At 62.4% G+C, this 26,164-nt stretch overlaps 1 protein-coding gene across 2 annotated transcripts in view; it reads left to right on the forward strand.

Moving 5' to 3' along the window:
• Nucleotides 1-1,657: 1,657 nt before the first annotated feature.
• The window catches only part of SHC2 (SHC adaptor protein 2), a 47,074-nt gene continuing 22,567 nt past the window's right edge, over nt 1,658-26,164 (forward strand). For both annotated transcript variants that reach the window (XM_064371218.1, XM_064371219.1), the window contains exons 1-2: nt 1,658-2,119; nt 22,505-22,575. In XM_064371218.1, coding sequence (XP_064227288.1) covers nt 1,658-2,119; nt 22,505-22,575 — 533 coding nt within the window. The remainder of the gene's footprint in view (nt 2,120-22,504; nt 22,576-26,164) is intronic.

A 26,164-nucleotide genomic window follows, 5' to 3' on the forward strand; every position in this document is an offset into this window, starting at 1 on the left:
GCTGCTTGCTGTGTCTTGGATGTTAATAAAGACCAACTATGCTTCATAGCAACTCAGGACCAGGTGGCATTTACTGAGAGAAACGGTGCTTTGCAGAGACTGGACCCTTGTTCTGGAACATGCTGTGAGCCCCCACCTCAGTCTGATGTCAGGATTTGAACCCTGGACCTTGGACTCAGTTCCTGCCACTCTCTCCTAGGGACAGGAAGAAACATGGGTGGTGCCGCGTGACTGAGCCCTCTGTGTGCCAGGGAGGGAGGGCACCTGGGTCACCCTACAAACCTCCCATCCGGCAAGACTCTCACCCCGAGTTTGGGGGGCCTCCCTGAAGGATGCGGCCTGGGAGGCCTGCAGCGGGCAGAGACGGGGTGGTGGGGCCGCCAAACCCGAGCCCCGCTTTACCCACTAGGTGAAGGCACGCCAGGACCCCTGCGGCCTGGATCCCCGCCTAAGCCTGGACACGCGCCCTGACACAGCGTCCACCCTGCGCGTAACACACACACAGCGCGCAAGTCCAGCGGCGGCTCCGACCCAGGCCAATGGCGCCCGCGATCCGCTCCTCCCGCGGCCGCGCAGGGGCGATACGCGCGCCCGGGCAAAGACGCCAATCGCGGCCGCGCGCGCCTCCCTCCCCTCCCCCACCTTCCCGGCCCCGCGCGCGGCGCCGGCCGTGATCTCATCCCCCGATTTATCGATCGGGCTCCGGGCAGCCTCGCCCCTCCCTCCCCACCTGCCAGCGCGTCCCGGCCCCTCCCTTTGTTCCTGGCAATCGGTCCAGCTCGGGCGGGGCGGGGCGGGGTGGGCTCCGGCCGAGTCGGGCCAGGAGGCTGGGTCCCGGGGTGACACTGACACCCCGTTTTCTGGTGCAGAGGACCCCACACTGGAGGCCAGGGGAGCCGCGGCACGTCTCGGAGACGCCGGAGGCTGGGGACGGAGCAGCCGGCCGGCCTGGGAAGCTGAGGCCTGAGCTGGTGCGGGATGGGCTCCCCAGAAGCGAGGGAGGAAGGGCCGCGCCCCTCCAGCCCGCTTCCCTGGGTTACAGCCGGAGAAACTGAGGCTGGGACAGGCCTCAGAGCAGGACCCCTCACTCCTGGGTCTGACGCTGCGCTGTGCGCCCTTGGCCGCGCCCCTTCCCCCCCCAGGCCTCAGTTTCCCCATTAGGAAATAGGGAATGACCCCAAGGTATCTTTTGGCTGGAACGATGGAGAGGGAGGGGCTGACCTGAGGGCCTGGGGTTCCCTTTCTCCCTGGCCGCGCCTCCCCAGGCCTCAGTTTCCCCGTAGTCAAGGGGAAAGAAGGGATGTGATTTGTAAGCCTCTCCAGCTCTGTCCTCCTAGGAACGTGGGCGGCGGGCGGGGTCGGGGGGCGCAGCAGGGAGGGTCGCTGAAGGGGTCCTGGGTTCGAAGCCCCGTCCCTCCTCGGCTGCCGGCTCCAGGCCAGCGCCCGGTGTCCTCGGAGGGCCTCAGTTTCCCCAGCCTCGCGGCCAGGCGCCGGGACCAGGAGGGCCGGGGTCCCAGGGGCGCAGCCCCCCGCGGCTGCGCGCTGGGCCGGGCGGATGACATCACAGGGCCGGGGGCGGGAGGGAGCGGGCGGAGCGGGCGGGCCTCCTCCGCGTTAGGCGCAGCGCCCGGTCGGGCTCCGTCGGGCGGCCGCGGCCATGACGCAGGGTCCGGGCGGACGCGCGCCCCCGGCGCCCCCCGAGCCCGAGGCGCCCACCACCTTCTGCGCGCTGCTGCCCCGGATGCCGCAGTGGAAGTTCGCGGCCCCGGGCGGCTTCCTGGGCCGCAGCCCGGCGGCGGCGCGGGCGGCTGGGGCGGCCTCGGGGGACGCGCACCCCCAGCCGGAGCCGGCGGGCCCGGGGGGCGTCCCGGCGCTGGCGGCCGCCGTCCTGGGCGCCTGCGAGCCCCGCTGCGCCGCGCCCTGTCCCCTGCCCGCGCTCAGCCGCTGTCGTGGGGGCGCGGGGGCGCGGGGGCCGCGGGGCGCGCGGGGGGCGGCCGGGCCCGGGGACGACGGCGCGGCCGAGTGGATCCGGAAGGGCAGCTTCATCCACAAGCCCGCGCACGGCTGGCTGCACCCCGACGCCAGGGTCTTGGGGCCCGGGGTCTCCTACGTCGTGCGGGTGAGTCCCCCCCAAACCGAACCTGCTCGCGGGGGCCGCGCCTCCCCCCTCGCTTCCCCGGGACACCCCGAACCCCGCGCGCCCGGTGCCCGCTCCCCATCTTTCCTCCCTCCGCGTGGCCCCGGACCCCCATCCCCGGCCGGCGCGCGGCGGCCGCCCCCACCCGGGAGGCGCTGGGGTCCGGTTCCCACGGCGTCACGTGGGGAGGGCGGGGAGGGGGACGCGCGTGCGCAGCTTCGCCGCCCCATCGGATTGGCGCGCGAGGCCCGAGAGCGGGGCCGGCTGGGGGGGTCCCTCCGGACAGCGCTTCGCGGACCACGGGCGGAGCCGGGACGCTGCGCTGCGACCGGGTGCGGGAGGGTGTGCAGGAGGGGGGTGCGGGGGTGTGCGGGGGTGTGCGGGGAGGGTGCGGGGGGGTGCGGGGAGGGTGAGGAGGGGGTGCGGGGGGGTGCGGGGGGGGGGTGCGGGGAGGGTGCGGGAGCCGGTGCTGGAGGGGGTGCGGGGGTGTGCGGGAGGGGGCGCGGAGGGGGTACGAAGGAGTGCAGAGGGGGGGTGCGGGAGGGGGCGCGGAGGGGGTGCGGGTGGGGCTGGCGCGCGGACAAACCGTGATGCCGCGGGGACTCCAGTGCGGCTGGTGAAGCTGCATTTGTTTATTGATCCTGGGTCCGGTGATACATAAGTCTTTTCAAACCCAGGGGAAGTCGCGTCCCCACCCAGGACGGTCACCTTCGCCTCTGTGGCCGGTCTGTCCCCTCCGTGGCTTTGAGAGCCGCTGTGTTACAACTGCTGGTCACCACAGTGTCTGGAGAATCATCAGCCGCCCCACGGCCACCGCGGGGAGTGAGGGGGCAGCGCTCACAGCTCCCAGCTCGGCCGGGAACTCTCGCCTGAGTCCGCGCTGGGTTGTGTCTTTGCCTTCCAAGACACTGAGTTCAGTGGCGTCCTTCCCTGCACCGAACCCGGGGGGTCCTTCCCTGCTCCGAGCCCGGGGGGTCCTTCCCTACACCGAGCCCGGGGGGTCCTTCCCTACACCGAACCCGGGGGGTCCTTCCCTGCACCGAACCCGGGGGGTCCTTCCCCTACACCGAGCCCGGGGGGTCCTTCCCCTACACCGAGCCCGGGGGGTCCTTCCCCTACACCGAGCCCGAGCCCGGGGGGTCCTTCCCCTACACCGAGCCCGGGGGGTCCTTCCCCTACACCGAGCCCGGGGGGTCCTTCCCCTACACCGAGCCCGGGGGGTCCTTCCCCTACACCGAGCCCGAGCCCGGGGGGTCCTTCCCCTACACCGAGCCCGGGAGGTCCTTCCCCTACACCGAGCCCGGGGGGTCCTTCCCTACACCGAGCCCGGGGGGTCCTTCCCTACACCGAGCCCGGGGGGTCCTTCCCCTACACCGAGCCCGGGGGGTCCTTCCCTGCACCGAGCCCGGGGGGTCCTTCCCCTACACCGAGCCCGAGCCCGGGGGGTCCTTCCCCTACACCGAGCCCGGGGGGTCCTTCCCCTACACCGAGCCCGGGGGGTCCTTCCCCTACACCGAGCCCGGGGAGTCCTTCCCCTACACCGAGCCCGAGCCCGGGGGGTCCTTCCCCTACACCGAGCCCGGGAGGTCCTTCCCCTACACCGAGCCCGGGGGGTCCTTCCCTACACCGAGCCCGGGGGGTCCTTCCCCTACACCGAGCCCGGGGGGTCCTTCCCCTACACCGAGCCCGGGGGGTCCTTCCCTACACCGAGCCCGGGGGGTCCTTCCCTACACCGAGCCCGGGGGGTCCTTCCCCTACACCGAGCCCGGGGGGTCCTTCCCCTACACCGAGCCCGGGGGGTCCTTCCCTACACCGAGCCCGGGGGGTCCTTCCCTACACCGAGCCCGGGGGGTCCTTCCCCTACACCGAGCCCGGGGGGTCCTTCCCCTACACCGAGCCCGAGCCCGGGGGGTCCTTCCCCTACACCGAGCCCGAGCCCGGGGGGTCCTTCCCCTACACCGAGCCCGAGCCCGGGGGGTCCTTCCCCTACACCGAGCCCGGGGGGTCCTTCCCCTACACCGAGCCCGAGCCCGGGGGGTCCTTCCCCTACACCGAGCCCGGGGGGGTCCTTCCCCTACACCGAGCCCGAGCCCGGGAGGTCCTTCCCCTACACCGAGCCCGGGAGGTCCTTCCCCTACACCGAGCCCGGGGGGTCCTTCCCTACACCGAGCCCGGGGGGTCCTTCCCTACACCGAGCCCGGGGGGTCCTTCCCCTACACCGAGCCCGGGGGGTCCTTCCCCTACACCGAGCCCGGGGGGTCCTTCCCTACACCGAGCCCGGGGGGTCCTTCCCTACACCGAGCCCGGGGGGTCCTTCCCCTACACCGAGCCCGGGGGGTCCTTCCCCTACACCGAGCCCGGGGGGTCCTTCCCCTACACCGAGCCCGAGCCCGGGGGGTCCTTCCCCTACACCGAGCCCGAGCCCGGGGGGTCCTTCCCCTACACCGAGCCCGGGGGGTCCTTCCCCTACACCGAGCCCGAGCCCGGGGGGTCCTTCCCCTACACCGAGCCCGAGCCCGGGGGGTCCTTCCCCTACACCGATCCCGGGGGGTCCTTCCCTACACCGATCCCGGGGGGTCCTTCCCTACACCGATCCCGGGGGGTCCTTCCCTACACCGATCCCGGGGGGTCCTTCCCCTACGCCGAGCCCGGGGGATCCTTCCCCTACACCGATCCCGGGGGGTCCTTCCCCTACGCCGATCCCGGGGGTCCTTCCCCTACGCCGATCCCGGGGGGTCCTTCCCTACACCGATCCCGGGGGGTCCTTCCCCTACGCCGATCCCGGGGGTCCTTCCCCTACGCCGATCCCGGGGGGTCCTTCCCCTACGCCGAGCCCGGGGGGTCCTTCCCCTACGCCGAGCCCGGGGGGTCCTTCCCCTACTCCCGGGAGGTCCTTCCCCTACACCGATCCCGGGGGGTCCTTCCCCTACACCGATCCCGGGAGGTCCTTCCCCTACACCGAGCCCGGGAGGTCCTTCCCCTACACCTATCCCGGGGGGTCCTTCCCCTACACCGAGCCCGGGAGGTCCTTCCCCTACACCGATCCCGGGAGGTCCTTCCCCTACACCGAGCCCGGGGGGTCCTTCCCCTACACCGAGCCCGGGAGGTCCTTCCCCTACACCGATCCCGGGGGGTCCTTCCCCTACTCCCGGGAGGTCCTTCCCCTACACCGAGCCCGGGGGGTCCTTCCCCTACACCGAGCCCGGGAGGTCCTTCCCCACACCGATCCCGGGGGGTCCTTCCCCTACACCGATCCCGGGGGGTCCTTCCCCTACACCTATCCCGGGGGGTCCTTCCCCTACACCGAGCCCGGGGGGTCCTTCCCCTACTCCCGGGAGGTCCTTCCCCTACACCGATCCCGGGGGGTCCTTCCCCTACACCTATCCCGGGGGGTCCTTCCCCTACACCGAGCCCGGGGGGTCCTTCCCCTACTCCCGGGAGGTCCTTCCCCTACACCGAGCCCGGGGGGTCCTTCCCCTACACCGAGCCCGGGGGGTCCTTCCCCTACGCCGATCCCGGGGGGTCCTTCCCCTACGCCGATCCCGGGGGGTCCTTCCCCACACCGATCCCGGGGGGTCCTTCCCCTACACCGATCCCGGGGGGTCCTTCCCCTACACCTATCCCGGGGGGTCCTTCCCCTACACCGAGCCCGGGGGGTCCTTCCCCTACTCCCGGGAGGTCCTTCCCCTACACCGAGCCCGGGGGGTCCTTCCCCTACACCGAGCCCGGGGGGTCCTTCCCCTACGCCGATCCCGGGGGGTCCTTCCCCTACGCCGATCCCGGGGGGTCCTTCCCCTACGCCGATCCCGGGGGGGTCCTTCCCCTACGCCGATCCCGGGGGGTCCTTCCTCCTACATGAGTTGAGAAGGGTCCCCCCCGGAATTCCTGTGCTTACAGAGTCTCATGTCATCTGGAATCGGGGTCATTGCAGATGTGATCCAGTTAAGAGGAGGCCTGGCTCGGTCAGGGTGGGTCTCTAAGAATATGGAAATTTAGACTGAGGTGCATGGAGGGTCAGGCTGTGAGGGACAGAGGCAGAGGTTGGGGCCTCAGGGCCTCAAGCCTGGGTCCCCCAGAATCTGTGGGATCCCCCAGAAGCTGGCTGCGGAGCCTCACCCACCGTGTGTGGTCCAGGGGCCTGGAATCAGCAGCCTCAGATGCGTCCTCGGGCGGCGGTGTAGACCTGCCCCTGCCTCCCTGGGTCCGTGCCTACGCCAGGCCTGCATGGGTCTGTTTTCCCCGTGGCGTCTGGCTGCCCCTCGCCCTCTCCCGGCAGTTTGTTCTACAGGTTTAATGCCGACGGCCACCACGTTCCCGGAGGACGGGTGGGCTTCCCTCGCACACATCCCACGGGGGCTGGTCACGCCTCGCCCCTGGCCGCGGATGTGGGATTTCGATTGTTTGGAATTCAGACACTAGGGTTCTTGGCGCTCGGGATGTTGGGGGTGATTGTGCTGCTTTTCATCAATGCAGGAATTTTTTATTTTATTTTTGAGACAGACTCTCGCTCTGTGGCCCTGGCTGGAGTGCAGTGGCGCGATCTCGGCTCCCCGCAACCTCCGCCGTCCACAGCCTGGTTCAAGCGATTCTCCTGCTTCAGCCTCCTGAGTAGCTGAGATTACAGGCACTCGCCACCATGCCTGGCTAGTTTTTATATATATTTTTTTTTTTTTTTGAGACGGAGTTTCGCTCTCGTTTCCCAGGCTGGAGTGCAATGGCGCGATCTCGGCTCACCGCAACCTCCGCCTCCCGGGTTCAGGCAATTCTCCTGCCTCAGCCTCCTGAGTAGCTGGGATTACAGGCATGCGCCACCGTGCCCAGCTAATTTTTTGTATTAGTAGAGACGGGGTTTCACCATGTTGACCAGGATGGTCTCGATCTCTTGACCTAGTGATCCACCCGCCTCGGCCTCCCAAAGTGCTGGGATTACAGACTTGAGCCACCGCGCCCGGCCTAGTTTTTATATTTTTATTAGAGACAGGGTTTCACCATGTTGGCCAGGATGGTCTCGAACTCCTGACCTCAAGTGATCCGCCTGCCTCGGCCTCCCAACGTGCTGGGATTCCAGGCGTGAGCCACCACACCTGACCAGCACAGGAAACATTTAGCGTAGGCTTCCCCTGCCAGGCACAGATGATGAGCAGGCATGAGGGGTCTGGTTCCTGCCTTCAGGGAGCTGAGATTCCAGCAGGAGAGGCGGTCGGTAGATAAGAAGAGGACAGACAGATGAGGCAGCGGGGTCTGGTGGCGGCTCTGCAGAGCTGAATCGTGCGGTGTCAGAGTGGGAGGCTGGACGGCTGCCCCAGCTGCGGTGGTGGGGGCGACGCCGAAGCCGAGACCTGGCCCCGGACGCCCCGGCCGGGGAGATTGCAGACGGAGTTCTGGGCGGGGCACAGCGGGTGCAGAGGCCTCAGGCGGGAGGCAAACCCGGTGCGTGTCCATCATGGCAAGGAGCACCGTGGGGCTGGAGCTGCTGCAGATGGGGGAGGGCACTGTCTGTGGGCAGTGCTGAGGAGTGGGGGGTTTGTAGGGGGCAGGGCAGGGTGTGGAGTTTTTAAAGCTCCTTCCAGTGGTCACGTGGAAGTGGTGCTGAGGGAGGAGGAGGAGGAGGGTCTGGAAGGGCAGCAGAGACCCAGGAGGAGGCTTCGGGGGACGTGGTGGCCCAGGCCAGGGGAGTGAGGCCAGGGGAGGAGTGGACAGTGGGTCTGTGTTGGAGATGGACCCCGAGGAGTTGCCGGCTGGTGGACGAGGGGCCCCGACCCCAGGGAGCCTGACCGGCCTCAGCCCCCAGCACCATCTCCCGGGAGTCCCTGTGGCTGGCACCGACGTCACAGCCGGCCCCTCCCGGTCACAGGGAAGCCTGAATGTAGGCAGGAACAGCCAAACCCAGTGACCCGGGGACTGTGGCCTGAGGCTCAGCCGGCCTGAGCGGGGCTCTTCCACCCTGGAGGGACCCTGTGCACCGAGGGAAACTGAGGTGCAGAAATGCAGAGCCGGGTCTGAGGTTACTGAAGAGCAGGACCAGAACCCAGGCTGAGGCAGAGAGAATGTTCTGAGCGTCCTCGTTGGCCACGTGCGTGCGTGGGGCTCACAGCGGCCTCCGCGTCCACACCCCGCCCTCGTCACCCACGCGCGTGTGCGGGGCTCACGGCGGCCCCAGCGTCCGCACCATGCCCTCGTCACCCACACGCGTGTGCGGGGCTCACGGCGGCCCCAGCGTCCACACCCTGCCCTCGTCACCCACGCGCGTGTGCGGGGCTCACAGTGGCCCCAGCGTCCACACCGCGCCCTCGTCATGCATGTGCCTGTGTGGGGCTGACAGCGGCCCCAGCGTCCACACCCCCCCAGGAGCCTGCAAAGTGCCGCTCACAATGATGGACCCTGAGGCGGGAGAGCTCCCTGGGTGATTCGGGGCCTGGCATCCTCCCGGAGGGAGACTGGAGGAGGCTGCACTGTGGCTGCAGAGCGGGAGGAAGGCCCGTGGAGGGTGCGGGCGCCTCAGGACGCTGGAAAGGCAGGGCCGGTCAGAAACCACCCCGCCCGCACCTTGACTTGGGACTTCTGGCCTCTAGACGCCAGAGGATCAGCTCGTGTTGTTTAGAGCTGCTCTGTTTGTGGCGATTGGTGACAGCAGCAAAAGGGACTGTGGGCATCACAGAACCCCACGGAGCCCCGCGGTGGTCCCGGTGTGTGGATGGCGGGAGGTGGGCGCTGGACGAGCAGGGGCGTAGGACCCGTGTCCGAGTGCCGTGACCCAGCATCGCAGAACCCCACGGAGCCCCGTGGTGGTCCCGGTGTGTGGACGGCGGGAGGTGGGCGCTGGACGAGCAGGGACGTGGGACCTGTGTCCGAGTGCCGTGACCAAGCATCACAGAACTCCACAGAGCCCTGCGGTGGTCCCGGTGTGTGGACGGCGGGAGGTGGGCGCTGAACGAGCAGGGGCGTGGGACCCGTGTCCGAGTGCCGTGACCCAGCATCGCAGAACCCCACGGAGCCCCGTGGTGGTCCCGGTGTGTGGACGGCGGGAGGTGGGCGCTGGACGAGCAGGGTGTGGGCAGCATCGCTGCAGGAGCCGCACCTGGAACACTGAGGCTGATGCCAAGTCCTGCCCGGTGCCCAGAGGTCTATGGAGCCCTGGGTTCAGTCTTCCTCAGAGCCCTGGAGTCTCCACCCATTTTATAGAGGAGGCGGCTGAGGCACAGCCAGGGCCAAAGAACTGCCCGCAGCCCTCCCCGGTCCAGTCCAGCGATGCCTTCGGGGCCGTCACCGCAGACCTGACTCGGGGCTGCTGGGCCCTGAAGGGACCTTGATTATCTCCTAGGAGAAGAACCCAGGTTGGGGGCTCTGGGCTTGGTGTGAGAAAAACCCAGGTGAGGGCTCTGGGGTTGGTTAACTCAACAGCTCGGTGACCTTGTCACAGATCCAGGTCGTTGCGATTTCCCCCAAATTCTTGCCAACCTTGAACCCCAAAATGAGACCTTCTGTGGAAAGGGGGTCTCTGGGGATGTCATTAGTCATTAGTGACGGCTCTGGTGTGGTCAGTGACAGGGTGGACGAATGCTGTGGCTTGACAGCAGCCCTGAAGACCTGGGCTCTGGCCGGACGCCGTGGCTCACGCCTGTAATCCCAGCACTTTGAAAGGCCCAGGTGGCACGATCACTTGTGCCCAGGAGTTTCAGACCACCCTGGGCGGCTTAGTGAAACCCCATCTCTACCAAGAAAGAAGCCTTAGCCAGGCATGGTGGCCACACCTGTGGTCCCGGCTGCTCGGAGGCTGAGGCAGGAGGATCACGTCGGTCCTCCATGTGGTTCTGTTCCCATTTGGGTCAGATCCACCAGCTGAAGCTGGGTGTGGCGTCCTGTCAAGCAGCTACCATTATTTGTAGCAAGCGTTCTGTTACCCTTCACTCCTGAAATGAAAACCAAATGTCCCTATAACACCCCCCTGAGAATTCGAGGCTGCAGTGAGCCAAAATCATGCCAGTGCCCTCCAGCCCGGGTGACAGAGCGAGACCCTGTCTCAGAAACAAAAAACATCTGGGTTCTTTTCTTCCTTCTCCCCGCCAAGTACCAACTAGGCCCGACCCTGCTCCGCTTCCAAGGCCAGAGGACATGGGGTGTTTTCAGGGCAGCATGACCTCAGCCTCTGCCCGTCTTTCTGTGCTGCTGTCTTCAGCAAGCTGGCTTGGTGACTTTCAGGGTCACAAAATGGTGGCCACAGCACGCAACGTCCCTGGGACCTAGCTATGTCCATGGGGAGTGGAGGTCATCCCTTCCACGGCATGTGACATCCCTGGGACCCAGCCATGTCCACGGGGAGCAGAGGTCATCCCTTCCACGGCACGCGACGTTCCTGGGACCCGGCCACGTCCACGGGGAGCAGAGATCATCCCTTCCATGGCACATGACGTCCCTGGGACCCAGCCATGTCCACAGGGAGCAGAGATCATCCCTTCCACGGCACACAACGTCTCTGGGACCTGGCCACGTCCACGGGGAGCAGAGATCATCCCTTCCACAGCACACGACGTCCCTGGGACCCGGCCACATCCATGGGGAGCAGAGATCATCCCTTCCCCGGCACACGACGTCCCTGGGACCTGGCCACGTCCACGGGGAGCGGACGTCATCCCTTCCTGGGGCTCTTTGTGAGACACTCCTGATGTTTTCCCTCCCCCCATTGGCTGGAAATAAAAATCTCTTCACTCATGGAGGGGAATGGGGCCACCAAATTGGCTTAAAGAGTGTGGTCCCCAGACCAGTGGCATCTGAGACCCTCTTGTGAATGCTGATTCTCAGGCCCCACCCCAGACCTGCTGGATCAGGGACCCTGGGGGGCCTGGAGAGCTGCATTCTGTGAGTCCTCCGGGTGGCTCTGATTCACACTCGGGTCTGAGATCTGCCAGCTGACGCTGCGGGCGACAGTCCTACTCATCAACGACTGTTATTTATAGCAAGCATTTTGTCACCCTTCACTCCTGAAATGAAACCAAATATACCTGTGACACCCACCTACACACAGATTCCCCCCAAATCAGCACGACGCCCCAATGGCAGTGAAAAGGAGAAATGCAGTGGTGGCAATTCCTAGTGGCTTGAAATATCAGCCGGGCGTGGTGACTCACACCTGTAATCCCAGCAGTCTGGGAGGCCGAGGCGGGTGGACCACCTGAGGTCAGGAGTTTGAGAACAGCTTGGCCAACATGGTGAGATCCCGTCTCTACTAAAAATACATAAATTAGCTGGATGTGGTGGTGCGTGCCTGCAATCCCAGCGACTCAGCAGGCTGAGGCAGGAGAATCCCTCGAACCTGACAGGCGGAGGTTGTAATGAGTGGAGATTGCGCCATTGCACTCCAGCCTGGGCAACAGGAACAAAGCTCCATCTCAAAAAAAAAAAAAAAAAAGAAACATGTTTCAGCATGTAAATGTGTACGGTCCAGTCTCCAGGAAGCACTGAGGCTTGCTCCTCCACAAAAGCCACTGTCCCTGCAATGTCCACGGACTGACCAGATGCAGGCTGTGACTCCGCAGCTCCTGCACCACGGCTGGAGTCACGTGGATGACGTGGCTTCCAAAATAGTGAATGAAGGCCGGGCACGGTAGCTCAAGTCTGTGATCCCAGCACTTTGGGAGGCTGAGGTGGGCGGATCACAAGGTCAGGAGATCGAGACCAGCCTGGCCAACGTGGTGAAACCCCGTCTCTACTAAAAATACAAAAATTAGCTGGGTGTGGTGGTGGGTGCCTGTAATCCCAGCTACTCGGGAGACTGAGGTGGGGGAATCGCCGGAACCCAGGAGGTGGAGGTTGCAGTGAGCCGAGATCACACCGCTGCACTCCAGCCTGGGCAATAGAGCGAGACTCTGTCTCAAAAAAAAAAAAAGAAAAAGAAAAAGAAAAGATGGTTAAAATGCCAAGTTTTACGTGATGTGTGTTTTACCACGATAAAGGAAAACGCGCCGCTGTGTTGCATTACAGGCAAAGTGGAGTTAGGTTGGAGGCGGGGCAGTCACGGAAGGCTTTCCCCACACACTGCCCAGGAGGACGCTCCCCAGGCCCTGGGGACAGTCAGGCATCATTGTGAGACTCCCTTCCTGTAGCGCCAGCCGCCCAGCCTCGAGACGGCCAGCAGTGCCCCACGTTCCCGCAGCACCCCAGGGCAACACCCACCCCTTGCCCCTCGTGTCTGTGGAATGTCAAAAGAATTTTAAATAGTTTCAACCTTAGATGAAAGAAATAAGAGGCTGGGCTTGGTGGCTCATGCCTGTCATCCCAGCACTTTGGGAGGCTGAGGTGGACAGATCATCTGAGGTCAGTAGTTCGAGCCCAGGCTGACTAACATGGAGAAACCTCGTCTCTATTAAAAATACAAATTAGCTGGGTGTGGTAGCGGGCGTCTGTAGTCCCAGCTACTCAGGAGGCTGAGGCAGGAGAATCGCTTGAACCCGGGAGGTGGAGGTTATGGTGAGCAGAGATCACACGCCTTTGGACTCTAGCCTGGGAAACTGAGCAAAACTCCATCTCAAAAAAAAAAAAAAAAAAGAAAAGAAGATCAGTAGAATACATATAGTTCTTGTAAGTTTGAAATTCTATCAAGATGAAGGTACAGGCCGGGCGCGGTGGCTCACGCCTGTAATCCCAGCACTTTGGGAGGCCGAGGCGGGTGGATCACGAGGTCAAGAGATCGAGACCATCCTGGTCAACATGGTGAAACCCCGTCTCTACTAAAAATACAAAAAATTAGCTGGGCACGGCAGCACGTGCCTATAATCCCAGTTGCTCAGGAGGCTGAGGCAGGAGAATTGCCTGAACCCAGGGGGCGGAGGTTGCCGTGAGCCGAGATTGCGCCATTGCACTCCAGCCTGGGTAACAAGAGTGAAACTCCGTCTCAAAAAAAAAAAAAAAAAAAAAAGATGAAGGTACAAAAAAGACTAAGTACAGGCCGGGCGCGGTGGCTTACGCCTGTAATCCCAGCACTTTGGGAGGTCGAGGCAGGCGGATCACCTGAGGTTGGGAGTTCGAGACCAGCCGGACCGACGTGATGAAACTCCATCTAAAAAAAAAAAAAAAGGACGAGTACAAAGAATTCCTGTGTGTCGTTAACCTAGATTCTCCAGTTCCTAACGTCCTGCCTCATTTATTCTGCCTGGGTAAGTTTTCATTGTGACTGCTATGATTATTGATGAACAGTTGAAAAAGTTTGCAGCCGTGATGTCCCGCTACCCTCAGACACGCTGGGGTTTATGCTCTAAGGACAGGGATTTTCTCTTACGTGATGACGGTGTATGAGCAAAGCCAGGAAGTGAGCCGTCACAATCCCGCGATCGGGTTCCAGTGCTCACGGCGCGGTCTCACAACCTCTCTTTCCCCATCCCACATTGCATTTAGCCTTCCTGCCTTTTTTTTCTTTTTTTGAGAAAGGATCTCACTCAGGGTCACCCAGGCTGGAGTGCAGTGGCGCCGTCTCGGCTCACTGCAACCTCCGCCTCCCGGGTTCAAGCGATTCTCCTGCCTCGGCCTCCCATGTTGCTGGGACTGCAGGTGTGTGCCACCATGCCCGGATAGTTTTTATTTTATTTATATATGTATTTTAGAGACAGAATTTCAGTCTTGTTACCCAGGCTGGAGTGCAGTAGCGCCGTCTCGGCTCACTGCAACCTCCGCCTCCCGGGTTCAAGCGATTCTCCCGCCTCGGCCTCCCACGTTGCTGGGACTACAGGTGCCCGCCCCTGTGTCCGGCTAATTTTTATACTTTTTTGTAGAGACGGGGTTTCACCATGTTGCCCAGGCTGGTCTTGAACTCCTGAGCTCAAGCTGTTTGTCCGGCTCGGCTTCCCCCAGCGCTGGGATTTCAGGCGTGAGCACAGCACCTGTCGGTCCTGCCTCTGTAACCGCCTTTAGCCCAGCAGTTGTCCCGTCTCGGGGTCCAGGAGCCGACGGTTTTGAGGAACGCATGCCGGCCGCCGTGCTGCCGTCCCTTGGTCTGCGCCTGCCTGGTGTTTGCCTGCGGCCGGCCGAGCCTGTGTTTTTGGCAGGAGGCATGGAGGGTGCTGGGTGCCCCCAGCCATCGTGTCAGGAGCCCCCGCCGGGTGCCGGTTTGTCCTGATCATGCCGGAAACTTAGATCACTGGGTGTCCTGGGGTGACGGCGTCCCCCAAAACTCACGTCCACCTGCAGCCTCAGAACGTGACCTCGTTTGCAGAAGCGGTTGGTTACGAGGAGGTTGTCCCGGACTTCCTGGAGTCGGGTGGGCTCTAAATGCAATGAGCGTGTCCTCGAAGAAGAGGGAAATTTGCACGGAAACACTCAAGCCGCCGGCCGTGCGAAGGAGGCAGAGACTGGAGTGGCGCAGCCACAAGCCAAGGCCGCCGGGCGCCCCGGAGGCTGGAAGACGCAGGAAGGGTCCCCCGCCTCGGAGACAGCAAGGCCCTGCTCACACCTGGACCTGACTCCCGGGCCCCGGGGCGGGAGGGAGAAACTGCGGTGTGAGCCCCCGTGACGACAGCCCCAGGAAATGAAGAGACTTCGCTGAGGTGGCGTTTCCCCCTGTAAGGGTCCTTGGGTTCCTGCCGAGTTTAAAATGAAGAAACTGAGGCCAGCACAAGAAGATCCAATGCAAATTTATTCAGCTCCCGGGCGGGGTTCTGCGGTCTGGCAGGAGGGGCCAAAGAAGTCGCAGGGACTCCGCGCAGACGTGGGGTTTTATAGGGAGTGAAGGCGTTTGATTGGTTGTGGGAGAGCAGGGCATGGGCGGGGCAAGCTTGCTATTGGCAGGTAGGCAGGGTTTGAACGCTATTGGGTAGATTTACAAGACTTCTTTTGCATTTTGGCGGGGTTCTTTAAGGGAGGGCTAGGCTGTGTGAGGGGGGTGGGCGCGTCCGAGCTCCTGGCGAGGGGACTGGGCTTGCACCCGTGGCTGAGGTGGCGTCTCCCCTGGCCAAGGTGGCGTTTCCCCCCGCCATGGTGGCGTTTCCCACAGTTAAGGCGGCGTCTCCCCCGGCCATGGTGGCGTTTCCCACAGTTAAGGCGGCGTCTCCCCCAGCCGTGGTGGCGTTTCCCACAGCTATGGTGGCGTCTCCCCCGGCCATGGTGGCGTTTCCCACAGTTAAGGTGGCGTCTCCCCTGGCCATGGTGGCGTTTCCCACAGCTATGGTGGCGTCTCCCCCGGCCATGGTGGCGTTTCCCACAGTTAAGGTGGCGTCTCCCCCGGCCATGGTGGCGTTTCCCACAGCTATGGTGGCGTCTCCCACAGTTAAGGTGGCGTCTCCCCCGGCCATGGTGGCGTTTCCCACAGTTAAGGCGGCGTCTCCCCCGGCCATGGTGGCGTTTCCCACAGTTAAGGTGGCGTCTCCCCCGGCCATGGTGGCGTTTCCCACAGCTAAGGCGGCGTCTCCCCCGGCCATGGTGGCGTTTCCCACAGTTAAGGTGGCGTCTCCCCCGGCCATGGTGGCGTTTCCCACAGCTATGGTGGCGTCTCCCCCGGCCATGGTGGCGTTTCCCACAGTTAAGGTGGCGTCTCCCCCGGCCATGGTGGCGTTTCCCACAGCTAAGGCGGCGTCTCCCCCGGCCATGGTGGCGTTTCCCACAGTTAAGGTGGCGTCTCCCCCGGCCATGGTGGCGTTTCCCACAGCTATGGTGGCGTCTCCCCCGGCCATGGTGGCGTTTCCCACAGTTAAGGCGGCGTCTCCCCCGGCCATGGTGGCGTTTCCCACAGCTATGGTGGCGTCTCCCCCGGCCATGGTGGCGTTTCCCACAGTTATGGTGGCGTCTCCCCCGGCCATGGTGGCGTTTCCCACAGCTATGGTGGCGTCTCCCCCGGCCATGGTGGCGTTTCCCACAGCTATGGTGGCGTCTCCCCCGGCCATGGTGGCGTTTCCCACAGTTAAGGTGGCGTCTCCCCCGGCCATGGTGGCGTTTCCCACAGCTAAGGCGGCGTCTCCCCCGGCCATGGTGGCGTTTCCCACAGTTAAGGTGGCGTCTCCCCCGGCCATGGTGGCGTTTCCCACAGCTATGGTGGCGTCTCCCCCGGCCATGGTGGCGTTTCCCACAGCTATGGTGGCGTCTCCCCCGGCTATGGTGGCGTTTCCCACAGTTAAGGTGGCGTCTCCCCCGGCCATGGTGGCGTTTCCCACAGCTATGGTGGCGTCTCCCCCGGCCATGGTGGCGTTTCCCACAGTTAAGGCGGCGTCTCCCCCGGCCATGGTGGCGTTTCCCACAGCTATGGTGGCGTCTCCCCCGGCCATGGTGGCGTTTCCCACAGTTAAGGCGGCGTCTCCCCCGGCCATGGTGGCGTTTCCCACAGCTATGGTGGCGTCTCCCCCGGCCATGGTGGCGTTTCCCACAGTTATGGTGGCGTCTCCCCCGGCCATGGTGGCGTTTCCCACAGCTATGGTGGCGTCTCCCCCGGCCATGGTGGCGTTTCCCACAGTTAAGGTGGCGTCTCCCCCGGCCATGGTGGCGTTTCCCACAGTTAAGGTGGCGTCTCCCCCGGCCATGGTGGCGTTTGCCACAGCTAAGGCGGCGTCTCCCCCGGCCATGGTGGCATTTCCCACAGTTAAGGTGGCGTCTCCCCCGGCCATGGTGGCGTTTCCCACAGCTATGGTGGCGTTTCCCACAGCTATGGTGGCGTCTCCCCCGGCCAAGGTGGCGTCTCCCCCGGCCATGGTGGCGTCTCCCCCGGCCATGGTGGCGTTTCCCACAGTTAAGGTGGCGTTTCCCCCGGCCAAGGCGGCGTCTCCCCCAGCTATGGTGGCGTTTCCCCCGGCCAAGGCGGCGTCTCCCCTGGCTATGGTGGCGTTTCCCCCTGCCAAGGTGGCGTTTCCCACAGTTATGGTGGCGTTTCCCACAGTTATGGTGGCGTTTCCCCCGGCCAAGGTGGCGTTTCCCACAGTTATGGTGGCGTTTCCCCCGGCCACGGTGGCGTTTCCCACAGTTATGGTGGCGTTTCCCCCGGCCACGGTGGCGTTTCCCACAGTTATGGTGGCGTTTCCCCCGGCCACGGTGGCGTTTCCCACAGTTATGGTGGCGTTTCCCCCGGCCAAGGCGGCGTTTCCCACAGCTAAGGCGGCGTTTCCCCCGGCCAAGGTGGCGTCTCCCCCAGCTATGGCGGCGTCTCCCCCGGTAAAGGTGCTGTTTGTTTCCCGTATGACTAGGAAGCTCCGTGGGGGCGTGTGGAACCGGGGACAGGTGTGTGGGACATGGCAGCGCGGACTGTGGGAGCCACACGCAGGCCAGGCTGTGCCCGCTTCTGGCCCAGCGCTGCCCGTGGCCTCTCCAGCCCTGGCACCGCCTTCTGGTCTTTCTGGCCGGGAACATGATCCGGGGAGGGAGACGTTGACGCCGCGCAGGATACGGGTTCCCAGCAGACCTTCTCCCGCTCGTTTCAGCAAAACCGAAGGATTATCGCGTGAATGGACGCTTTTCATTTTAATAATGTGTTTATTTTGGCCGGGCGCGGTGGCTCACTCCTGTCATCCCAGCACTTTGGGAGGCCGAGGCGGGCAGATCACGAGGTCAGGAGTTCAAGACCAGCCTGGCCAACATGGTGAAACCCCATCTCTACAGAAAATACAAAAATTAGCCGGGCGTCACGGCACGCACTGTAACCCCAGCTACTCAGGTGGCGGAGGCAGGAGAATCGCTTGAACCTGGGAGGTGGAGGTTGTGGTGAGCCAAGATCATGCCACTGCACTCCAGCCTGGGCAACACAGCGAGACTCTGTCTCAAAAAAAAAAAAAAAAGTTCATTTTAATGGAAAACCAGGGAGTTATGGTAGCAGTGTGACGTTTCCTCTTTTTCTCGTATAATTTTTTTTTTTTTTTGAGACAGGACTTTCGCTCATTTTGTCTGGAGTGCAATGGCGCGATCTCGGCTCACTGCAACCTGTGCCTCCCAGATTCAAGTAAATCTCCTGCCTCAGCCCCCGGAGTAGCCGGGATTACAGGCTCGAGCCAACGTGCCCAACTAATTTTGTATTTTTTTAGAGACCAGGTTTCACTATGTTGCCCAGGCTGGTCTCGAACTCCTGACCTCAAGTGGTCCGCCCACCTTGGCCTCCCAAAGTGCTGGGATTACAGGTGTGAGCCACCGTACCCGGCCTAACAGTTTGTTTTTAAAGACAGGGTGTTGCTCTGTCACCCAGGCCGGAGCGCAGTGGTGCCATCATAGCTCACTGCAAACTCACCCTCCTGGGCTCATGCCATCCTCCCCCCTCAGCCTCCTGAGTAGCTGGGACCACAGGCGCTCAGCATGACTGGCTAATTAAAAATTATTTTTCGGTAGAGATGAGGCCTCATTATGTTGACCAGGCTGGTCTTGAACTCCTGGCTTTGAGAGATCTTCCCGCCTCGGTCTCCTGAAGTGCTGGCATTACAGGCAGGAGCTGCTGTGCCCGGCCTAGGAGTTTATTCCTCACGGTTCTGGAGGCCGGGAAGCCCGTGATCAAGGTGCCAGGAGATTCGGTGTCTGGCGAGGGCCTCCGTACAGAGGACCGTCTTCTCCTGTGTCCTCACATGCTGGAGGGCCCCGCTCTGTCTGGGGTCTCTCTATTTTTTGAGACAGAGTTTCACTCTCACCCAGGCTGGAGTGCAGTGACATGATCTCATCTCAGCTCACCGCAACCTCCGCCTTCCAGGTTCAAGTGATTCTCCTGCCTCAGCCTCCCTAGTAGCTGGGACTACAGGCACCCATCACCATACCCGGGAAATTTTTGTATTTTTAGTAGAGATGGAGTTTCTCCATGTTGGTGAGACTGGTCTCGAACTCCTGACCTCAGTTGATCCGCCTGCCTCAGCCTCCCAAAGTGCTGGGATTACAGGCGTGAGCCACCGCGCCTGGCCTGGGGAGTCTTTTATAAGGGCCCTAATCCCGGTCATGAAGGTGGCGCCCCCATGGCCTCCTCACCTCCCAAACGCTCCACCTCTCAGTACCCTCACGGCTTCGGTTTCCACAGAGGGATTGTGAGGGGGGCACAGACATTCAGACCTAGCGTCGATATTTACAAATTGGGGGGATTTCACACAACAGCCCTGGATTTCTGGTCTCTCTTTTTTTTTTTTTTTTTTTTTTTAAAAGCAGCCAGGCACGGTGGCTTGCTGGGCACAATGACTCACGCCTGTGATCCCAGCACTTTGGGAGGCTGAGGTGGGTGGATCACTTGAGGTCAGGAGTTCGAGACCAGCCTGGCCAACATGGTGAAACCCTGTCTCTACTAAAAATACAAAAAATTAGCTTGGCGTGGTGGCACATGCCTGTAATGCCAGCTACTAGGGAGGCTTAGGTAGAAGAATTGCTCAAACCCAGGAGGCGGAGGTTGCAGTGAGCTGAGATCATGCCACTGCACTCCAGCCTGGGCAGCAAGAGTAAAACTCCATCTTAAAAAAAAAAAAAGCAGCCGGGCGCGGTGGCTCACGCCTGTAATCCCAGCACTTTGGGAGGCCGAGGCTGGTGGATCATGAGGTCTAGAGACCGGGATCATCCGGGTCAACAAGGTGGAACCCCGTTTCTACTAAAAATACAAAAATTAGCCAGGTGTGATGGTGCATGCCTGTAGACCCAGCTAGTTTTGAGAGGCTGAGGCAGGAGAATCGCTTGAACCCGGGAGGCGGAGGTTGCGGTGAGCCGAGATCGCGCCACTCACTCCAGCCTGGGGACAGAGCGAGACTCCGTCTCAAATAAAAAAAGAAAAAATAAAAAGCAAATGGCGGCAGTCCTGGGCCCTCTGGAATGTGGGACACGCCGTGGGGTGAGGTCCCACCCCTTCCTGTCCTGCAGGGGGAGCTGTGTGGATTCTGGCGCCCAGGGCTGTGGGTTCAGGACCCAGCTCTGCAAGCTGTGTGGCCCAGCACGTTGCTCACCGTCCCGCCCGTGTCTCTGTCTCCCGAGGCGCAATCGCCGCCGTAGCGTGTGGATTTGCGTGGAGTGGATTAAAGGGCCATATGCACGGCGTGCTCACAGCAGAGGCGCGCATGTGACAGGCGCCCTGTGAGTTAGCAGGGTGTCAGCATCGTTACCTCCTGGACCCTGCCTCACATGCTCACCGGCCTAGTCCCGCAGGCTGTAGGTATCCGAGTTTGCAATCCCTGTTCTCAGCCCGACGGGATGGTGCATTTCCTCTCGGGAGCTGCCGCGGGCCATGAGGGGTTAGTCCCCCCCGTCTTCCGCGCACTGGGCTGTGTCCCCACAGCCGGGTCCATGCACCACACAGTTCATCCAGGCAGGGGCTGGGGGCTCCAAGGAGGGTTTCAGCCACACAACCGAGTGGGCTGCATGCTAATAAGGGGGCAGGTAAGTGAGTGAGAATCCCTCACCCTAAGCCCTGGAGCGCCAGACACTGGCTCAGACGCCACCCCAGAGAGAAGACGGCCATTGAGCAGCTAGCATCCCACCAAAGCTGCCTCCTCGGGGGGAGAATCCAGTGTCAGGGATAGGGACCATGACTAATTCCTTTAGGGTCTGACATGTCTGCTACATGCCTAGAGTGCATTCATCCTTTCATCCATCCATCCGTCCATCAGTTCACCCATCCTTCCATCCACCCACCCTCCATCCACCCACCCTCCATCCATCCATTCATCCTCCATCCTCCATCTGCTTGTCCGTCCATCCACCCATCTATCCATCAGCCATTCATCCATCTTCCACCCATCCATCCATCCACCCACCCACCTGTTCATCCTCCATCTGCCTCTCCATTCATCCACTCATCCATCCATTCTTCCTCCATCTTCCTGTCCATCCATCCACCCATTTATCCATCATCCACTCATCCATACATCCACCTACCACTCATCCATTCATCCTCCATCCATTCTTTCATTCATCCATCCATCCTCCATCTGTCTGTCAGTCCATCCACCCATCATCCATCCATTCAGCAGGAGGGGAGGCAGCTCTGTCCATGCCCTGCGTGACTGCTCCCTGGCTCCCAGCTGGCCCGGGATGAGCCCCTGCCCCTCGTCACAGCCCGGGGCCTGTGGCCTCTGCTTCCTTGCCTGCATTCTCGTGTCCATCTCTGCTCCTCGCTGTTCCTGCTCCAGGCGCATGGAGCCGTGGAGAAGGGCAGAGCCTGGGCCAGCCGGTGCAGTGACCAGCACACACCTTAGAAGCCTCCAGGCTGATGCAGCTGTGGGGTAAAGTCCTAAAAACGGAGATGCAGGGTCAGTGTTTGCATGTTGATAATTAAAAACGGAGGTAAAATTCACATAACATTAACTTTTTTGTGTGTGTGTGATGGGGTCTCGTCCTGTTGCCCAGGCTGGAGTGCAGTAGCGTGATCTCAGCTCACTGCAACCTCCGACTCCTAGGCTCAAGCGATTCTCCTGCCTCAGCCTCCTGAGTGGCTGAGATTACAGGTGCACACCACCACACCTGGCTAATTTTTGTATTTTTAGTAGAGATAGGGTTTCACCATGTTGGCCATGCTGGTCTTGAACTCCTGACCTCGTGATCCACCCGCCTCAGCCTCCAAAAGTGCTGGGGTGACAGGCGTGAGCCCCCGTGCCCGGCACATTAACTGTTAATCATTTTGCGTGTCACATATTCCACAATTTGGTAGTGTTTAGTACGTTCATAACATCGCGCAACCGCCACTTCTAATTCCAGAATTTCTCATGACCCCAGTAGGAACTGTTCCCATCAGGCCTCACACCCGGCCTCTGGCGGTCTGTGTGGGAGATTTCCTGGAGATGGCGCGGGCTGTGCCACTCACCCTCCCACCAGCAAGGGCCGGGCTGGACGGACACTGTGGCCTTCGCCTCCTGGCCCTGCCCGCTCAGCCTTCACGGCATGAAGCGGGTCAGGGACTGAGTGGGACGCGTCCGCCCCCTTGCCCCTCAGTACCGCCATGGTCGTTGAGGCTGAATTCCCTTTCATGGCAACGGCTGTCTCCCCGGCCAGGAGCCTCAAGCTCCCCGTGGAGGGTGAGGCCAGCAGTGCGTTCGCCTGCGGCTGCCGGGATACCCACTCCACTGTTTGCCAGACTCTGAGCTGGGCACTGGGGACACGGAAGTGTGCAGGGTCGCGCCACGCCCACTGTGCTCGGCTTAGGGGCTGGCGGAACAGAAGGGGACCGACGAGGGCAAGATGGTTAAATGCTCAAGGGTGACTGAGCCTCAGGAGGAAACCGCCGGGCTCCTGAGAAGCAGCGACCGAGAAAACACGCCTGGGGTGGACGAGGCAGCTCTCGGGACAGCGCTGAGGCTGGGCCTCGAGGTGGGGGAGGCCTGAGGGCTCTGGAGCCCCCTGGGACGGAGGATAGGGCTCCACCCCAGAGGCGGCGATGGCGGAGGTGCAGGGCCGCTGTGAGAAGGGACGCGGCTCCGGTGGCTTCCCGGGCTGGCATCTGACACCTGTTCTCTCTCCTGGCAGTACATGGGCTGCATCGAGGTCCTCCGCTCCATGCGCTCCCTGGACTTCAGCACGCGCACCCAGGTGACCAGGTGAGCCAGCCACCCTGCCCTGGCCGCGTCGGGCTGTGTGGGCGCTGGAGGCCGCAGAGATGGGCTCCAGGACAGCTGTGCTGGGGTCCTGGGATGCAGCCTCAGTGCCATGTTCTCCCACGGGGTCCCGGAACGCAACCTTGGTGCCATAATCTCCCACAGGGTCCTGGGACGCAGCCTCGGTGCCGTGTTCTCCCACGGGGTCCCGAGACGCAACCTTGGTGCCATGTTCTCTGCAACCTAAGTGCCGTGCCCTCCCACGGGGTCCCAGGACGCAGCCTTGGTGCCATAATCTCCCACAGGGTCCTGGGACGCAGCCTCGGTGCCATATTCTCCCACGGGGTCCCGGGACGCAGCCTCGGTGCCATATTCTCCCACGGGGTCCCGGGACGCAGCCTCGGTGCCATATTCTCCCACGGGGTCCCGGGACGCAGCCTCGGTGCCATATTCTCCCACGGGGTCCCGGGACGCAGCCTCGGTGCCATATTCTCCCACGTGGTCCCGGGACGCAGCCTCGGTGCCGTGTTCTCCCACGGGGTCCCGGGACGCAGCCTCGGTGCCATATTCTCCCATGGGGTCCCGGGACGCAGCCTCGGTGCCGTATTCTCCCACGGGGTCCCGGGACGCAGCCTCGGTGCCGTGTTCTCCCACGGGGTCCTGGGACGCAGCCTCGGTGCCGTGTTCTCCCACGGGGTCCCGGGACGCAGCCTCGGTGCCATAATCTCCCACAGGGTCCTGGGACGCAGCCTCGGTGCCGTGTTCTCCCACGGGGTCCCGAGACGCAACCTTGGTGCCATGTTCTCTGCAACCTAAGTGCCGTGCCCTCCCACGGGGTCCCAGGACGCAGCCTTGGTGCCATAATCTCCCACAGGGTCCTGGGACGCAGCCTTGGTGCCATATTCTCCCACGGGGTCCCGGGACGCAACCTCGGTGTCGTGTTCTCCCACGGGGTCCCAGGACGCAGCCTCGGTGCCATATTCTCCCACGGGGTCCCGGGACGCAGCTTTGGTGCCGTGTTCTCCCACGGGGTCCTGGGACGCAGCCTCGGTGCCATATTCTCCCACACGGTCCCAGGACGCAGCCTCGGTGCCGTGTTCTCCCACGGGGTCCCGGGACACGGCCTCGGTGCCGTGTTCTCCCACGGGGTCCCGGGACGCAGCCTCGGTGCCGTGTTCTCCCACGGGGTCCCGGGACGCAGCCTCGGTGCCATATTCTCCCACGGGGTCCCGGGACGCAGCCTCGGTGCCGTGTTCTCCCACGTGGTCCCGGGACGCAGCCTCGGTGCCGTGTTCTCCCACGGGGTCCCGGGACGCAGCCTCGGTGCCATATTCTCCCACGGGGTCCCGGGACGCAGCCTCGGTGCCATATTCTCCCACGGGGTCCCGGGACACAGCCTCGGTGCCATATTCTCCCACGGGGTCCCGGGACACAGCCTCGGTGCCATATTCTCCCATGGGGTCCCGGGACGCAGCCTCGGTGCCATATTCTCCCACGGGGTCCCGGGACGCAGCCTCGGTGCCGTGTTCTCCCACGGGGTCCCGGGACGCAGCCTTGGTGCCGTGCCCTGCCACCTCCCACTTCACACCACGATGCCGCCCTGTCCCTGCGCTGGGCGTCAGTCACCGTGCGGGGCCGGTGGGTTCCCTCAGAGACCGGGGCTCAGTGGCATCTCTGTCCCCGCTGTTTCCACACGGTGACCTCAGGATGCTGCAAGGCGGCTGGAGTAGCGTCACTGGGGTGGTGGGTACGACCAGGGCTTTAGCGGGGAGGAGGTCCACACCCTTTTTCTTCTCTTTTTTTTTTTTTCTGAGACGGAGTGTCATTCTCACCCAGGCTGGAGTGCATTGGCACGATCTCAGCTCACTGCAACCTCCGCCTCCTGGGTTCAAGAGATTCTCCTGCCTCAGCCTCCCAAGTAGGATTATAGGCGCCCGCCACCAGGCCCGACATATGTTTTATTAGAGATGGGGTTTCACCATATTGGACAGGCTGGTCTTGAACCCCTGACCTTGTGATCCGCCTGCCTCGGCCTCCCAAAGTGCTGGGATTACAAGCGTGAGCCACCATGCCCGGCCCACACCATTTTTTCTGTGAAAACTCATTGATTTCATTCGTGTAGACTTAAAAAAAAACGACATGGGTTAGTTAACATGTGCATATGTGAGATACGATCCACACATCAAACAGTTCACCCACTTACAGAGTACGATTCGGACTTTTTAGGACCTTCACAGAGTCTCTGGGGCTTTTTTCGATCTTCACGGCCACCATCGCTGTCTACTTCCGAACGTTCTCGTTACCCCGGCAAAAAAAACCCTGTCACGGTCACCCTGTGCCCTGCTCCCAGCCCCAGCGCCCATGCATCCCGTCCCGTCTCTGTGGATGGGTCTGTCCGGGGCGTTTCATATAAAGGGGATCACAGGCTGCATGGCCTTCTGTGCCTGGCGTCTCTCACTGAGCGTGACATCCTCAAGGTGCACCCACGCTGTGGCCTGGGTGTTCAGAGCCTCCTTTCCTTTCTTCTTTGTTTTGAGACGGAGTCTCGCTCTGTCACCCAGGCTGGAGTGCAGTGGTGTGATCTCGGCTCACTGAAACCTCTGCCTCCCGCGTTCGAGCGATTCTCCCGCCTCAGCCTCCCGGGTAGCTGGGATGACAGGTGCCTACTAACACACCCGGCTAATTTGTAAATATTTTTATTAAACACAGGGTTTCACCACGTTGCTCAGGCTGGTCTCGAACTCCTGAACTCAGGTGATCCATCCACCTCAGCCTCCCAAAGTGCTGGGATTACGGGCGTGAGCCACCGTGCCCGGCCACCTCGCTCCTTTTCATAGCCGAATAATATTCCACTACGTGGCTGGACCTCACAGTGTTTGTCTGTTGGTGGACATTTGGGCTGTGTCTGCGTTTTGGGGATGGTTATGAATCATGCTGTGGTGAATTTTTGTGTCAGGTTTGTATGTGGATGTGTTTTCTTTCTTTCTTTCTTTTTTTTTTTGAGAGAGTTTTGCTTTGTCGCCAGGCGCCAGGCTGGAGTACAGTGGCATGATCTCGCCTCGCTGCAACCTCTGCCTCCAGGGTTCAAGCAGTTCTCCTGTCTCAGCCTCCCGGGTAGCTGGGATTACAGACACAAGCCATCACCACGCCCAGCTAATTTTTGTATTTTTTTTAGTAGAGACGGGGTTTCACCATGTTGGCCAGTATAGGGTCCAGCCCTATAGGGCTCTGTGAGCCCCTCCCTGCAGGTGCAGAGACGAGACACTAGAAATAAAAGACACAGACACAGGGATGGAGAAGAGAGTCTGGGCTCGGGGTCCACTTCCAGCCGAAGCGCGGAGACCCGCAGTGGCCCCGAGTGCCTGGACGCTCCCACTTCATTTACTGAGTACAAAGCAGGTGGCGGGGAAGGTCGGGGGAGGTGGTGGTGGTCGGCGATGGGGTCAGGGACATCTCGTGTCTTGGAGACGGGGGGCCCAGGACGTCCACGTAGCCGAGGCCAGGAGAAAACCTAATTTGTCAGCGCTCTTCCTGTATTTGTCGGAAATATCCAGGACATTAAGATTATGTTACTGTTATTATCTTGTGAGAA

Source organism: Aotus nancymaae, unplaced genomic scaffold (assembly GCF_030222135.1).
Source record: "Aotus nancymaae isolate 86718 unplaced genomic scaffold, 86718_ANA_hifiasm-v0.15.2.pri h1tg000124l, whole genome shotgun sequence".
NCBI lineage: Eukaryota > Metazoa > Chordata > Mammalia > Primates > Aotidae > Aotus > Aotus nancymaae.